Here is a 16429-nt window from a genome sequence, read left to right as displayed (position 1 = left end):
CTGATGAGGGCCTCCATTGACTTAGCTTTGCGGACACTTCCCTCTTTTCCTGTTACTGTACCTCTTGAAATCCTCTGCTTGTTCTTGCCGTTGCTCCTGGTGTTGCTGAGGTGAGACATTGGCCCTGTAGCTCTGGTAGGGATTTTCAAATGAACTTCGTCGTCTATCAAGGGCGTTGTGTCATCCGCTTCGTCAAAGATGTCAATGCATGATTGTGAATGCTGGGGCTTATTTCTCTGTGGATGTTTGCGAAAAGACTCAATGTAGCCGTCTGAAGACAGCGAACGGGAAGAGGATGAACTGCTGGAGGAAGATGAAGAAGAGGAGGAGCCAGCTGAGGAGGTTGCTTTAACTGGAGTGTGGGAGAACCCATCAGCAAAGTGTTTTTGTTGACAACCGTGGTGATGAAAATTTTCAGTCTTGTCAGCGTGATGGTGGAGGTCATGCTGGTGCTGGAAAGGACAATCCTCTGCTGTTGAATGGGTGCTATTGCAAGAAACCAGGGTGAGAGTGTTATCTTAAGGGGTAATTAAATGCTAGGCTGATTTTGTAGTTCGTTTTCCAATTAAGGTTCAAAACTAGGGCAATTTAAAAATCCCCCTTTAATTCTATTAATTAAAATGAATTGACACAAACTCCCATAATGTGGCTCCCTGCTATTTTAATAATCAAGAATAATATTAAATACTGTAATTGAATGAGCCCGTTATCACAATTAAGCACAGCTAGATTGGATGTATTAATTAGAAGCTCATTATTCATGTTCATACTTACCCATGATCTTCGTTATCTTCTGAATGATGGTGGTAATTAGGATGATGATGATAATGACCTCTGTTCCGTTGGTGGGGAAGGAGATTCTTGCCCTGAGATCTTGGGCTATTCATCTTCCCACGTCCATGGTCCACCTCATGGTAGTCATGAAAGTCATCCTGATCAGGCTTGCTGCACACGTTGCCTCTGCTGTCCTTGTGAGGCAGTACAGGTGTAAAATACTCCTCCATAACCCTGGTGTTGTCTCTGAAACCAGGGCAACAGGGGAGCCTAAACAAACATATCATTGATGTGATGTCAGGTGGAAACCTAGCTTGTACTGCATCATCCAAAACGGTTACTTTTCAGGAAATGGAAAGGAGACCGAGTTCCCTGAGGTTTTCGCCAGCTCTTGCATACGGGAGAGCTATCATTTAGTCAAAAACTATTGTTAATACTTCTCTTTGGTTCAATATTTATAAAACCCACAGACACACAAAACCACAGAAAATATAATAAAAATATGAAATATGGATACAGGGATTTTAGCTGTTTTTCACAGGGGGGGGGGCGGGGCATTCGAGCATGGGGCTAAATATGTATTGTTTTACAAAATGTTATAGCGATTTATTTTATTATTATTTACTATAGTCCTCCTAGATCACAGGATCTACTGAATGTGAAGGAGGACTACTGGGGGGAAGCCACACTGTGTGTCGTATAGGCTCAATATGTCAGTTTGACACATTCAGTAGATCCTGTGATCTTTTGTGGCCAGATGTAATTTATTGGGGTCTAGTAAGACTATAGTAAATAATAAAAAAATAAATCGCTAACAAATTTTGTAAAGAAATACATATTTAGCCCCATGCTCGAATGCCCCCGCCCCCCTGTCAAAAACAGCTAAAATCCCTAAAACAAAAGCAAGCAGCACATGAAATAAAATTAACACTCATCTTTTACTTTCTCTAATAACAACCTAAAACATGAACCTTGGTTGAAAAAAACTAAAGTTGTCCTTTAAGTCTATCAGTCTTTTGACATTCTTCTCATGAATCGGATGCAATATTCAGATTTTAATTTCATATTAACGTCGTGATGAATTAGTACAGATGAGAATCTAATTAATCATAAGGCAATTAATTAAAATTACTATTTCTAAAATAAATCTGATTAATTAGTTTGACCTGAGATTAGTTCACTCCTAAATTGCAGTACAGAAAACATAAAAAATCTACAACTGAATTGATCCCCAAGGGAAAATGTGTTTCTTCCAGCAATCAGTAGCAGGATAAAGATAGTATTCATAACATTACTGCCACCCCATTAGGGGCCAGTAAATCATCTATGGCAAATGCTAATTACAGTCCCGTCTGTCAAAACACAGTCAAGTCAGCAACAATGTGATGAAATGTTTTAATAACAAGCCAACATCTGTTTCTAGCAGCGTCTAACTATTAACTGTTGTTTTTACAAATAATTATATACATACCAGCAGCTGAAGGGTAGCTGTGCACACAGACGTCAGGAATTAGCCCATATATTTCTGTTAATAAAATGACCGTAATGCCAACACCAGTGCTGAACTCTGTCACAGAAGGCATTGAAATAACGTGCGCAAGGTGCTCGATGATGTTTTGTACCAGGAGATCAATGACGCCCTTCCTCTTCCTCTGTTGATCCCGTTTTAACTGGGATGCACATGCTAAACACATGCACATCATCAATACGTACTCTGTGTTATTATTGGCCACACAGTTGTTATGGAAATATAGTGGTGGGAAAGTAAGTACATTTACTCAAGTAGGCTACTATACTTTGAGGCAGGACTTTACTTTATACTTCTACTTCACATCTCAGAGGCAAATATTAGATTCTTGGCTATTATTGAGCTTTGAATGTTTTTATTTTTATATTGCACTATTGTTACTTTTACTTACTGTACAGGTAAGTAAAAAGAAGAGAAAAAAAACACCCATTTTGACATTGTATTTATTTACTGCAGCAGAATATCAACTTCTACTTTGATTCAAAAGCATGTATGGCAGTCATTACTGTCTATGACTATATTGTATATCATCTTGTATTTCTACCAGCTGGAGCTATTTTCCATTTTGCAATTTTCTGCATCAATTATTCAACTCAACCAATATCTGTTCAGTCAAAATGTGGTTATATCCCAGTGAATAGAGCCATGAAGCTGTTAGCTAAAACAGCTGACAGCTCAAATTTTAATATTACACACCAGATGTAGAATGCAGATGGTTTGGGGTTGGAAGTAGATCTGTGGGTAGAGTCTGGGAGTTACATGTAGAAGGTCACTGGTTTCTCAGCTCACCCATCTGAATAGCCGTCTACTGGGTGAAGCTGTAAAAAAGACCCCACCACCACCGACCAGAAAATTATCCGTTTCGTTTTCCGTTATTGACATGGCTGTCCCTATTATGTCAGTGCAGTGATCAAACCAATAACTCACAAAAGTGAGGATTACATTTTAACTGCACTGCATTCCAGTAGAATAACAAAGACAATTACACCCATGAAGAAGCATGCTTTAGAGGCCATTTAATGAACTCTGAGGTTATATACAAATAAGACATTACAGATTTGTGACAAAGACATCTGTCTCTCATTAATGTTGTAATCACCTATTGTCGTTGCCCACGGCAGCTTTCCCTGAATCAATGAGATAGGCCACAGCTCAGGCCAATTCATAATCAATTTCAACTGCACTGACATGACCGCCCAGGAGGAAAGATAATCGACAGTCCATTGAAGCAAAACACACTAGCGCATTCATAAAATAAACCGGCAGTGTTTGACAGCAAGGTTACTGGTTCAATTTGCCATACCAGTTGGGAATATTTGGGCTTCCCATAGAAAGCAACCACTGATGGAGGGATGTGCTCTTGAGCAAAGCAATTAACTTTGAGTTACTTCACTGGTCTGGAGCAGCTTGAAGAGTGTGATTATATTGGAGAGCTGCCAGGCATGAATGCAACTATGATTGTGAGGCAAAGCATTGCTAAAGGTCACCCTTTCTGCTCAACATATTCTGTTTAAGGATTCCAAAACAAATACCACATTAGGTCTGTTGTCCTTCTGGATTGCTGCAGCCAAAGACTGGATCATTCTACGAAAAACACACACTAAAATTGGACAATTTTATCTCAAGAATAAAAATGCGTTCTTTGCCTGATTATATTACATACTGTACTGTATATTAAACAAATACAATAAAGTCCATCTGTGATCAGTTAGGTTTCAGAGGTACAATAAAGCTGTGGAACATAGGGATGACATCCAGAGAACATTGGTGGTGGTGTCTAAACTGGTGAAATGTACATGCCACTTCACTATTATGTAATAACTTTGCAAGCACGTCAAAAAATCAGCTGATCCTAGCTAGACGACATTTTGTTTAATACATTCATCAGCATGCACTCACCTGGTTCGTAAAGCCGCCATTTATTTTTACTGCACCCAGCAGGTGGATCCTCTTTTCCAGCATCACTAGTAATAACAATGAAAACATATAAATGTGTAGATTCTGTATTTAATTAACAGTTTGGGGGAGAAAGGAGGAAATATTACATACAGTATGTATGGGAACCGTAAGCAATGCACTGTATATATTATAGAAGTTAGAATTTCTGAAGTAATGCAAACACCCAGTAAGAGTGTTAAAGTGTGATAATCCCTACAAAAATCCTGAAAAAATGGATAGAATGATACACAACTGACAGTTCAGCAGAAATTACATTTCTTCAGTAAATCAGCAGTTTTGTTTTTTGTTACCATAGATAAATATCAGATAAATATATTTTTTGTTACTTAGAAAGTAATAATTATTTGACAGTCAGAAAATGCACCCAAGTCAACCACATTTTCAATCCAACGACAGTTAGTCAGCCTTTGCAAAAATGAACACACATATCAGAACAATTATTGCTTTCTGTGAAGTTATGTAGTCACAGACACGAATGAATTGTCCGACTTTCAGGCAGCACTGCTACGATCGTAATTGCCAATCTGCTAGGAGATTTCTGCTTTCTGTGCACAAGGCCAAGGGTCCCATGCAACCACCTATTGCCAGATTGGAATGAATGTCCATTCTAAGGTGCATTGTGTTCTCGGCTATATTCAAGTTGGGGTGATGGCTCCCTCTGCTGGTCCCATCATGTAATAGAAAAAGTCTCATTTCAGCTGATTCTACACAGGCCAAGGCTGTGTAACACACGCACACGTGAAAAAGCGACAAAATGGTTATTCAGTTCGGCCCAATGCGGATATTGGGGTTTTGGAGAGGATCTAAATTGGGGTCCGAGTCAGACGAGGCACGTCCCAGTTTAGCCATGATAATGATGAGCGTAAAGAATCCAATAACTCCGATCAGAAGGAGCATGAAGATCCGTTGTTTCAGTGTCAGAGAGGACCTCTTTCCTGTTCGGTTTCTGGAAAATGAAGACGAGACATGATGAGATGAAGCTCGAGTAGCCAATAAGTTGATACAAGAAGCAATTATGCAATTAAGTAGTACTAGTAAGTAGTACAAAAGTCAATGAAAATATGAAATTAAAACAGGAGGCAAATATAAATAAATTAAATAAATTAAAGGAAGCAATTAAAGGACAAAACTATTTCATACTCGGGCCTGAATTCTGAACACTAGACCTTGCCATCTCAATATTCTGCCAAGCAACACTGTGGCTCACTCTAGTCGAGCCACAGCAGCGATGGCTCGGCTAGAGCGGTTTCCACGGATCGTTTGTTTACATCGACCTCCATCGTGATTTGACATAATTTGTCCGGAGATTTCACCATTTCTGGCGACAGGCACAGTAGAAAGAATTACTTATCTCTCTCCATTAATTAATCACCATCTGGTTGTGTTTATAGCCACTCAGAGAGGAACTATTCGCAGCCAACCTTTCTTCACAACTGCCCATAGTGCGGAAATTAAACAATATAAATCAAATTTTATTAATTACATAAGGCCATCTCTGGTCTGGCCCCATCCTATATCTCAGACCTATTTCAGCCATACAGTATGACCATGTACCATCCCAAATTCCTGACTAAAAAAGGGAAATTTGTCTTTTTCATTCAGAGCACCAACTCTCTGGAATGCCCTCCCTGTGGAGATCAGGGCCGCAGAGTCTGTGTCCCGGTAAAAATCCCTCCTGAAAACTCACTTTTATAAATCTACCTTTATTCCCCAAACGTTTTAACCTATTATGTCCTACTGAATTTGCCGTGTTATGTTTTTTTGCTCTATTTCTTGTTGTGTGGTGTGTTTTGATTCTCTGTGAAGCACTTTGTAGCTTTATTTTGAAAGGTGCTATATAAATAATAAAGAATATTATGTTATGTCTGACCGATCACATACGATATTCCGCTAGCAGAGATGTTCGGCTAGTTAGAACATCTTGGAGGTGCAAGAACTTCCAAAAACAAGGTACTGCCTAAATATAACTGCATTACAGTAATGTTTTTTATTCTATGTGTTTTGTAAATGACTAACTTTTATTAATAATTTTGTTACAAGGTATAGAGCGTCGCAGTCCCGCCCCCTTTCATGACGACGCCAGGCCCAGAAAATAATTCCCAATGCATTTTTCCCATAGACATTTCAAAACGTATTTATTTAAAGACCTTATAAGCAAAGTCAACTCGAGTTGTGACAAATCATGACAACAAACAATATTTTGGACCAAACAAATAATTACAAAGAAGAAAAAACAACGTGTTGTAACCTGCCGTTTTCTTATTCTTTCTAATTATTTGTTCGGCCCGAAGAATTGTGTTTGTTGTCATGATTTGTCACGACAAGAGTTGGCTTTGTTCGAGGCTTAAAAGGTCTTTAAATAAATACTTTTTGAAATGTCTATGAGGAAAATGAACGGAGAATCATTTCCTGGGCCCTGGTAGGGGGCGGGACTGCAACGCTCTATTGGAGTGGAGAATTAATATGACTAAAGATAATCACTCACTTCAGGATTTGAGCAAACCAGCTCAGAGTAGGCCTTCGTCGGTACTTGTCATCATCAATGTCGACCTGTGTGGCAGAGTTGTGACCGACGTCCCGAGTGTCATACACCTTTCTTGGAGATGATGCTGGGAAAACATTGTTATAATTATTTAAATAATTAATAGCATATTTGATCAATAGCCTATTGATAAGATACATTTACCATGATCAATCTGGCATCTTATTTGACCACATTTTGCTGTTTGATAAGGAAAACTAAACATTTGGTCTTTACACTTTAAACTGGGTTTAAATTGGGTAATGACTTCAAATATCTTAACGTTGAATTAAAAAAACAGAAGTCGGATAACAGTGAATGAAACTAGAGTTAAAAATCAATTAGGAAAACAATAGTGGGAACTTTCCAATCTCGTACCTGCATGCATTGTGATTGTGTCACAGGGTGGTGGGGCAGGATTGAAGTTTATCACAGAGTGTTCCTGCATAATGGGAGCCTCAACATTGAGATGGAGACCTCCATGGTCTTCCTGTGCTGGGGGTGGAATGGATGCCGGGGCTGCCATGGCATTGGAGCTGTATGTGTCCATGGTGTAGACCTCACTTGTTTCTCGCACAGCTGCGTTGGAATCAAAGTAAGCGTTTTCCCTCGCAGCTGCGTTGGAATCAAAGTAGGCGTTTTCTCGTTCTGCTGCATGGGAATCAAAGTAGGCATTTTCTCTTGATGCGGCATTGGAATCAAAGTAGGTGTTTTCTTGTGGTGCGGCATTGGAATCGAAGTAGGCGTTTTCTCTTGGTGCTACATTCGAATCAAAGTAGGAGTTTTCTTGTGGTGCTGCATTGGAATCAAAGTAGGAGTTTTCTCTTGGTGCTACAGTGGAATCAAAGTGGCATGAGAGTAAGTGTGATAATATTGAACACAGTATTTATTAATTATGCATTATAATTGACATGAACCCTAGCGTCCCTATTCTTGGTACATCATGGCAAAAGCACTCAGCCAAAAGTGAACGTTCAGCAAAAATAACAGATCTAAAAGTGAGCTTGTAGATCACAACACTATTTGTTTCACAGCAACATGTATAGGGTTTAAGTGGTTGTAAGCAGTGGTGTCATGCTCGTAGAACGCAGTACCACACCGTGGTACAAAAATAATTGTGACCAGCTTCAGAGGGAGGCAAAACTTCTAAGTTGGCCAGCATATGACCCTGACTTCATACCAGCAGTATTAGACAATAGGTATAAACAATGGCACCACAATGGCATCACTTCTATATGTACTATGATTAAAAATGGAAATATTGACAGTTTTGAAAACCTAAAGCAGAAATATGGGTTGGCTAACCAGGACTTTTTCAGATACTTGCAAGTAAGGGATTATTTTAGTAAAAAAGTAAAAGGGTCTACTCCAGGTATTACAACAAGCCTATTCACTGTATTTACAAATGCCTATGGCTCAGGAAGCAACAGGGGTCTTGTGAGTAAACTATATAATGGACTTATGTCGTTGAAAAAGGACTCTACAATATATGTGAAAGAGCGATGGGAAAAAGAGTTGGGAATTGATATACCGGTAAGTGATGAAGTATGGATGAATATATGGGAAACGCAATCAACGACCACTAATTCCTTGACTTGGAGAGACTTTTGTTGGAAAAACCATATTCGCTTCTTTATTACTCCAAAACAGAAGTCCAAACAGACTGGCAACCATATGGACTGTTGGAGAGAATGTGGAGATACAGTGGTTGATCATGCACATGTCTTTTGGTCTTGTCCTGTAATTCAGCCATTTTGGAAAGAAGTGACAACACTTATCTCAAACATTATGGGTTTTAGAATAGATGATTCATTCACATCTTTGTACCTAGGACAACTCCCAGACGGGCTAAATCGGGATGACTCATACTTACTTAAGATTCTACTTATAGCAAGCAAAAAAGCTATTACAAGAAATTGGTTACAAAAGAACTGTCCTACTGCCGACCTATTTTTCAACATTGTGAAACAACTTCATCACCTAGAACAGATGACCTATTCTTTAAGACTGCAAAAAAGAGCTGGGTGAAAGAAGATGGGAGAAATGGACAGAGTACTTAGCTGGGGGGGTGGATGTGGAGTGAATATGGGTGGTGTCCGACGAACGGTGCACGTGCGTGCACGCTAGAAGACGCACCTACCCTCGGGTCACGAGACTTACCAAGACGCACCAACCACCATGTACCCAGTGCCGAGTACCCCCCCTTAGGCTATCAGCTATGTGTTGCTGATGCTGTGATTGCGCACATGTAGGCGTGTGCGAGTGCATGTGCACGTGACATTCCGTGGTACCGAAAAAAATCACCATTACACCACTGGTTGTAACTTGTAAGTAATTACTATTAAGGATAAAATATTGTAATTTCAATACATTTTGCTCTCTTTTGGTTGTACATACAGCGATTACTCACCGTCAAATGTGGACCAATCTGAAAAGTCAGCGGCATCACTTGGGGTGCTCTCTTCAAGAACCTCTATTGGCTCTTCAATCTGTCAGCAGTCATCAAGAAACATTTACACATTTAGGGCAAGGGTATACGCATAAATAAACATTCAAGGAATGCTTCTGTAGGTGCCATTCAAAATCATACCTCTAGAATAAGAAATTGCAAGATTACTTTCATACTGTACAACGTATGTAGCTAAAAGTGCTGTGCACTTAAGTGCACTTACGTACTAAGGGAATTGACCAAAAGGTTGAATTGATTAGAGAGGTGTGTGTGTGTGTGTGTGTGTGTGTGTGTGTGGGGGGGGGGGGGGGGGGGAGTATGTGATTTACTGTACAGTGTACACACAAACGTTGAGTTGAGCCGACAATAAAAGTTTAATTCAATATACAAGCCCTTACCAGAGGCAGTCCCAAGCCTGCTCTGGCCCAGTTGACTTCGGACAGCTGTTCCTTCAACATGTCAGCCACTGGGCTCGCCAGGTTGGAGGGAGGGAACAACGGGCCCTGGCAAATGGGACACTGATATCCCGCCGGAGCAGTGTGCAGTGGCAAACGGGCTGCCAGGTCATTAAGACAGGACCAGTGGAATACATCTGGAGAAGATATAAAAAATAAACAGTGTGGGGGGGGGGGGGGGGGGGGCGGTATATATGCCTGTATACTAAACAAATAGTAAAGCAACATTGTCTGGGAAGGTCTTTCATGTGAATAAACTGTTGGGGTTTTGTGTGCGCGCACATTGTCTTTTAAAATCAAGAGTGTGTACTGTATACTGTAAACTAAAACTAAAGCTCTTGCTATGAGTGTAAATCCCCCCCCAAAAAATCCAGTTCTGGTAGACGATGACTCCGACGCCTGCATTATTGATGATGGTTTGAAGGTTATTCTATAGTTGCACTTTATTGTAGCAACATTGAAACAATTGAAAAAAAATGATAAATGCTCACAGGCAGGGGTAAGGAGTGTGTCATGTCAAAATAACAATGTATGGCTAGTGTTTGAAGATTGGTGTAGCTGGCATAAACAAGGATTCACTATAACTTTCACACCGGAATGTTGGCAAACTTACCATAGCAGACCAATCTGACCGTTTCGTCAGCAGAGAGTAGATTATGGCACAGACTGCAGTTAGGGTTGTAATCACTGTCCTGAAGCCATTGCAAATATGACTGCACAATACACTATAAGGATGAAACGGGGGGAGGGTAAATATAATCAAATATCTTATTATTAAAATCTGCATCTGAATCAACTTTGTTGTAGATAGGGAGTACATTTGGTAGATGCACTACTAACCTTGTTATGGTTTGAGACGAGACAGTGCTCACACACGTTCACGCGATGTTCAAAACAGAACAAATTGGTGACCTTCCTCTTGGGGCACTTACAGAGACCCATAGCCAGGTGTACTGTATGGAAAAGAAACACATAGTTCAATTTAAAGGTTTACAAAAGCAGAATTCAAGAGCATCTCAAACAATGTCAGTGTGCTTGGTCAGAGCTTTTTCAGCACCTTGCAGTTTCAGCAAAGTACCATTCAATTCAAAAGCCACAATGTTCTTTGTAGACACATGGCCGAAAGTATTTTGTATCCATCCACCTAAAAAAAGTTGAACTGACACAAGTTTATGGTATCCGTATTTCACTGAATAGAACACATACGTTTTTTTTACAACCCAACATTGAAAATAATAAAGTAAATGAATGGCATTGACTAAAATGTAATATTGGTACTCTCTTAATAGTTCGTAGTACAGACTTTGGAGGCAATGGGCTATATTTTGCGTGTCTTAAGTACCAGGTCTTATTACCTAACATGAGAAAAACTAAAGACCTGGAGGCGTGATCAATGCTCTTTGGCCACTCAGAATAGCCAAATGGCATTGATCACACCTCCAGGTCTTTAGTTTACTCAAGTTAGGTAATAAGACCTGGTACTTAAGACACACAAAATACAGCCCAATAACTGCAAAGTGCAAACTCTGCACTCTGTTTGTTACTAGATTTCTACAAATTGTCCACTGGTTGTTTGGACGACACTTCAGGTTCGATGAGTTCTGTCTCCCAACTGCAAGTTGTAGCTCTTTCCGAAGATGTTCAATGGGATTCATATATCAGGACTCAAACAGACCACTTCAGAACAGTCCAATGTGTTATTCTCATCAATTCTTGGTGAGTCCATGACATTTTGAGTTTCGAGTTGTTATCAAACTCGACAAATAATTTCAAACACTGGGCTGCCTATAAGTTTTGCTCAGATTCAAGGCACCCAGGCTGGCATCAAAGCACCCCCAAAAACATCACAGAGCACGTATCACGGTAAGCAGTGTTTGTTCCTTTGAAAGCTTCATTTAGTATAGAAATAGAATTACCAAAAAGTTCTAATTGTGATTCATTTGTCCAAAGTATAGTCTCCCAGAAGGACAATGGACTGTCAGCATGCATTTCGTCCAATGATTTCCAATCAGGCTTTTTTGTCTCTCTCTTTTAGAAGAACCAATCTTCCTGGGTCTTCTAAGGACATGATTGTCATTCAGATGGCAACTGCCACCACTTGAAAGTACTGCTGTACCGTGAGCTTGGCGATCAGCTTGGATCTGTTTTTAAGTGTCCCTGTTTCTTTCTCCACCATTTGAAAAATCTTTCCGTGCAATCTTTGGCCTTTTTTTATAGTCCCATGACCCTTCAATTTCTTAATAATATAGTATAACAGTATAGTCCCAGGAACATTAAGCTCTTTTGAGATAGTATTGTAACTTTTACATTGACCATGCTTGGCTATTAAGTTTTTTCCTAATCTCCTCATTCCACTCTCTGCATTAATGTTCAGTGTGGTACAGACAGTTCTGACTGCAGTTATACTGAAACACCTGTGATACTAATTAAAACAACAGTCTGCTTAAAATACCACTAGAGATATAACTTCTAGCTACAATAGAATGACTTTATAGATTAAGCAATAATTTTTCAGAACGTTTTAGTTTTCTTCCGCTGCAAACCAGACATGAATATTATAAGAATATATATTTTAATATGAATGTTTTTATGAACTGTTTTCAGGGGAAATGGTGGTGGATGCATTATTTCAAATGCAATGGTATCAATATTTCATTGTGAGGGCACGACACAATGGTCAAGCATTTTACAGGACATTCTCTAGTAGGCCTTGAAAACTGTATTAAAGTCAATCTTCATGAATGACAGAATGTCCTGAAATAAATATTTGAATTGAAAGGAATAAGCTTCAAATAGCTCAGTTGATAAGAGAAACAGAGGGGTATTGGATCACAATAGGCAACCAGAAGTGGCTCAGGAGGTATAGAAGAGCAGCCTGGGACATTATTTCCAGGACTCATAACTGTACTGTAGTTCCCGTTTGCAGAAGGTGGCAGACCCATTTCCAGTGCCAGGTCAAGTTGCCTGGTAAACCGGTGTGGTTTACCAGGCTGACTGTTGTCATTTCACAAAGCCAAAGTATTGCAAGACGTCGTTGTTGGCAAATCCCGATTGATCTACTACAAATACAATGCATGATAACCTTTGATCATGTTTGTCTTTCTAAGCTAGTCTTTGATCATGTATTAGTCTTTCTAAGCTTAACAGAGCCACAGAGATCAGATGATTGCGTCATCATTTCATTTCCATTTTGTCTGGCATTTCCCCAGGAATGTGTGATCCACTTTAGCCTCAATATTTTCTCATATAATTCTGGGGCGACCTCAAGTGATGTAGTTTGCTAAGCTCAGCAGCTCATCTGACAAATTGGATGCTGCAGTAACCATGATAATAAACATGCATCAAGTGGCTGGGATTAACTCATAAAAGTGTGATTAACATACACTGCGGAACTAAAAAAATAATTTTCTGTCAACTAATTTCTCATTTTACTCTTCATATGCTTTAGTTTCTACAACTATGCTGCTGCCTCAATAAATACAGTAGCTTAATAAGTAAATAATTTTGAATCGTTCAGATGTATGCAGCAGCTGTGCATACATACAGCTGTGCATTAATGCAACTTAATAACTTGAACTCTAATGTCTGATAATAGGCGAACAATTTAGCAAATAATATCTGTCATTTCTAATGCTACATGATGTAAAGGTTTATTAGTTAACAGGTAATTGAATTGCAAAATGTCATGTTAATTTACTGTTAAATCTGCATGGATACTGTGGGTTGAAAATAGTCTCCAGCTTCAAAATCAGGGTTTTTTTGTGCAAATGGCCATATGACTGGTCTTGTGCAATGACTTTCAGTATTTTAGCACAATGTTTGACTAAGAAACTCCAAATATAAAAACCATACACATATTCTTCTTATTATGAGATACACACATGATTGTTTTCTGATACATTGCTTGTTTAGTTTGTTCATATCTTCATACCAGTACATCCATTCATATCCAATCAGCGGATTTGGATACGCAATAGTATTTTCTGTGTATGTCAACACCACAACGCCTAGTAGTGCAGTGACTAATATGGTGAAATCACCAAGGCAATACCGATTCCCAGACTACTGGTATTCAAATCATAAAACCTTGATCATAAATAAATCATTTTATATTTTTTTCACCAAAGACACCCTGCCTTGCAATCTTTTTCTTTGCAAGTCTGCATTTTACACCTTTTGGAAATTAAGCAGTACTACTTTGAAAAAAGCTTTATTGTGTCGTATCATAATAAGAATATGTGTATTCATTCAATTCATTCATTCAACATTTAATAGATTAATCAAACAATATGTGCATAATAAGAAAATGACCCGTCTGCTTAGGTGTGTCATGTCATGTGTAATAGATGTGATATTGTTTGTATTATAAGTTACTGGTGGTGTTTTACTGTTTTATTCTGCTTGCTTACATGGAACTCACTGTCACATGCCTGCCCTGTTGGTGTGAATTCGATTATATACAGTATATTATTATATGCATATAAATAATTATTATATGCATTGTTTGTCTGTTTGATACATATTTTAATATATAATGTTTCTCCTCTCACCACATCATGTTGGACAGAATTCATACATAACTACTTAAGCCCTAAAAATAGCATATCTATCTACTAAAGCTCACAATGCGTTGTGAGCTTGTAGATAAGCTATTTTTGCTTAATTTGGGATATTTTGACAGGCCCAAAAGATAGTGTTTAAAGTTAAAAGTGGTTATGTCATCAGAATGAATGAATACTACTTCCATTAGTTCCATATCGATAACATCAGCTTGAATTAATACTCGCATCTATAATAGCATAAATCGCACCAATATAATATATTTGTGCTATTAATGTTATAGACATGACATATCTTCTTGACAAGGTTGACATTTGTCTGAGCTAACGTTAGCTTAGCAACTACAGCTAGCTCTTCCGAGACAACTAATTCATTATTGTGTTGTATAATTATAACGTTACCTGTCAGGCCAAGTTTATACAATTGTCCTCCGTTTCAGGTGAGTTGACGAAGGGGCATTTATGCTTCGTTGTCTTTATGAAATGTGTCTTTTAAAACTGCCAACGAGATGGATGTTGCACAGTAAACTTCACTGTATGTTTATATATGCCACGTCTCTTCCGCTATGCGTCTTCTTCGCCGTTTCTTCTTTTTGATCAGAAAGGCACCTACCGCCACCTAATGTACCGGAATGCAACATGTTTGCACTTTAGAGACAAGAGACTGTTGACTTTGACAGTTGTGATTTTGGAGTTTTGTGGACTAAAATGTATTTTGGTGGTAATAAAATATATTTTGGTGGTGCCTTGATGGCGTAGACTAGAGTGTAGACAGATTTTTTTGTATGCTGTAAATAGAAAATCTACAAGCTCACAATGTGTTGCGATTTTATTTTATTTTCTTTTCTTTCTTTCTTTCTTTCTTTCTTTCTTTCTTTCTTTCTTTCTTTCTTTCTTTCTTTCTTTCTTTCTTTCTTTCTTTCTTTCTTTCTGTCTGTCTGTCTGTCTGTCTGTCTGTCTGTCTGTCTGTCTGGCTGGACGGACGGACGTCCGTCCGTCCGTCCGTCCGTCCGTCCGTCCGTCCGTCCGTCCGTCCGTCCGTCCAGCCAGCCAGCCAGCCAACGAGCCTCATGCCAGCCATGCCATGCCAGTCAGTCAGTCAGTCAGTCAGTCAGTCAGTCAGTCAGCCAGCCAGCCAGCCTATACCAGCCATGCAGTCAGTCAGTCAGCCAGCCAGCCAGCCAGCCAGCCAGCCTGCCAGCCTGCCAGCCTGCCATGTTTATGTCTTGCTGGAAATTGCTGCTGGCTCAGGTACAGGACCGCAGTGGCAAGGCATTTCCAGGACAGATGGGCGATCCTGAGTGTTCATTTAACTCTCAGAGTTAAATTAACACTGAGAATATGACTGTGTAGTCAGTCCAGCATGTCCTGAGTATTGTCCATTTCTATTCTCATTTAATAACTAACACAATCAATGTTGTATTATCCAATGTCTCCATTTGTACTACGCAGACCATCCTTGTGTGAAATTGTGATTACGCTAGTGTCAACAGATGATAGAAATGTTATTACTCAGTTATATTAAAAACGTTATATTATGATCAAATATATGGGGTGTGTGCATGTATAGGAATCAGTGGCTTCGAGTATTTAGTTCTCATTAGTCCGTGGCTGTATAGGCTATATCAACATAAATGATCAGCAGTGAGACCTACCTAAAATTCTGTAATAATAGAGAACAGAAACTTTTTGTAGGACGACTGTGACCACAAATCTAGAAATCTGCTTCCACTCTCATTGGTATTTACACAGAGGACAATGTAACATAATTTGCATCATTGCATCCACAACACAACTTGGACAATCAGTGGTGTCTATGAAACCTGTAGGCCACACAATCAGCCAACATAACAGCGCTCCACAGCAATGGATGCTCCATTACAAGGCATTTGCCCCATTTGGGTAGCCTTTTAGGAACTGACAAGCATTTTTTGTTGTGTGTGCATGTGTGTGATTGTGCATGCATAATAATGACCGTCTATTCACGATATGCATATCTGCGGATGTGTGTGCATGCATGATGTGTTTGTGAGAGAGTGAAAGAAGAGTGTATTTTTCCTTCACAGCTCACTGCACAGCTGAATTGCCTGTAGAAAGGCGCAATGAGAGACAAATGAGAAAAGCAAAGCGAGAGAAGGAATAGCAATGCCCAGAGAAGTGGGAGGGGGGTAAATTGTGGTGTAA

At 39.3% G+C, this 16429-nt stretch overlaps 1 protein-coding gene across 4 annotated transcripts; it reads right to left on the bottom strand.

Moving 5' to 3' along the window:
- Positions 1 to 3321: 3321 nt before the first annotated feature.
- On the bottom strand, positions 3322 to 14791 carry zfpl1 (zinc finger protein-like 1). 4 transcript variants are annotated; one of them, XM_080779606.1, is made up of 8 exons: positions 14648 to 14791; positions 10527 to 10639; positions 10300 to 10411; positions 9630 to 9823; positions 9193 to 9271; positions 7161 to 7613; positions 6747 to 6870; positions 3322 to 5207 (listed from the first exon to the last, which is right to left on the bottom strand). In XM_080779606.1, the coding sequence occupies exons 2-8, from the start codon at positions 10626 to 10628 to the stop codon at positions 5024 to 5026; spliced, it is 1248 nt and encodes a 415-aa protein (XP_080635732.1). In that variant the 5' UTR covers positions 10629 to 10639; positions 14648 to 14791; the 3' UTR covers positions 3322 to 5023. The 4 variants fall into 4 exon arrangements, with proteins under 4 accessions (XP_080635732.1, XP_080635733.1, XP_080635734.1 ...); XM_080779607.1 differs by having other exon boundaries at positions 7161 to 7577; XM_080779608.1 differs by having other exon boundaries at positions 7161 to 7433.
- Positions 14792 to 16429: the final 1638 nt, after the last annotated feature.

Source organism: Protomyctophum bolini (assembly GCF_963924005.1).
Source record: "Protomyctophum bolini genome assembly, chromosome: 13".
Taxonomy (NCBI): Eukaryota; Metazoa; Chordata; class Actinopteri; order Myctophiformes; family Myctophidae; genus Protomyctophum; species Protomyctophum bolini.
Note: the sequence above shows the minus strand (reverse complement) of the source record. Positions and strands in the feature narration are given on the sequence as shown.

What these genes read in the sequence shown, in the direction of transcription:
- zfpl1 (XM_080779606.1), bottom strand. Translation starts at nt 10,628, where the DNA reads ATGGGTCTCTGTAAGTGCCCCAAGAGGAAGGTCACCAATTTGTTCTGT. An exon ending in GGTCAGATTGGTCTGCTATG is followed by an intron (nt 9,824 to 10,299) that starts GTAAGTTTGCCA and finishes TATCTTCTCCAG; the next exon opens with ATGTATTCCACTGGTCCTGT. An exon ending in CAGGCTTGGGACTGCCTCTG is followed by an intron (nt 9,272 to 9,629) that starts GTAAGGGCTTGT and finishes GACTGCTGACAG; the next exon opens with ATTGAAGAGCCAATAGAGGT.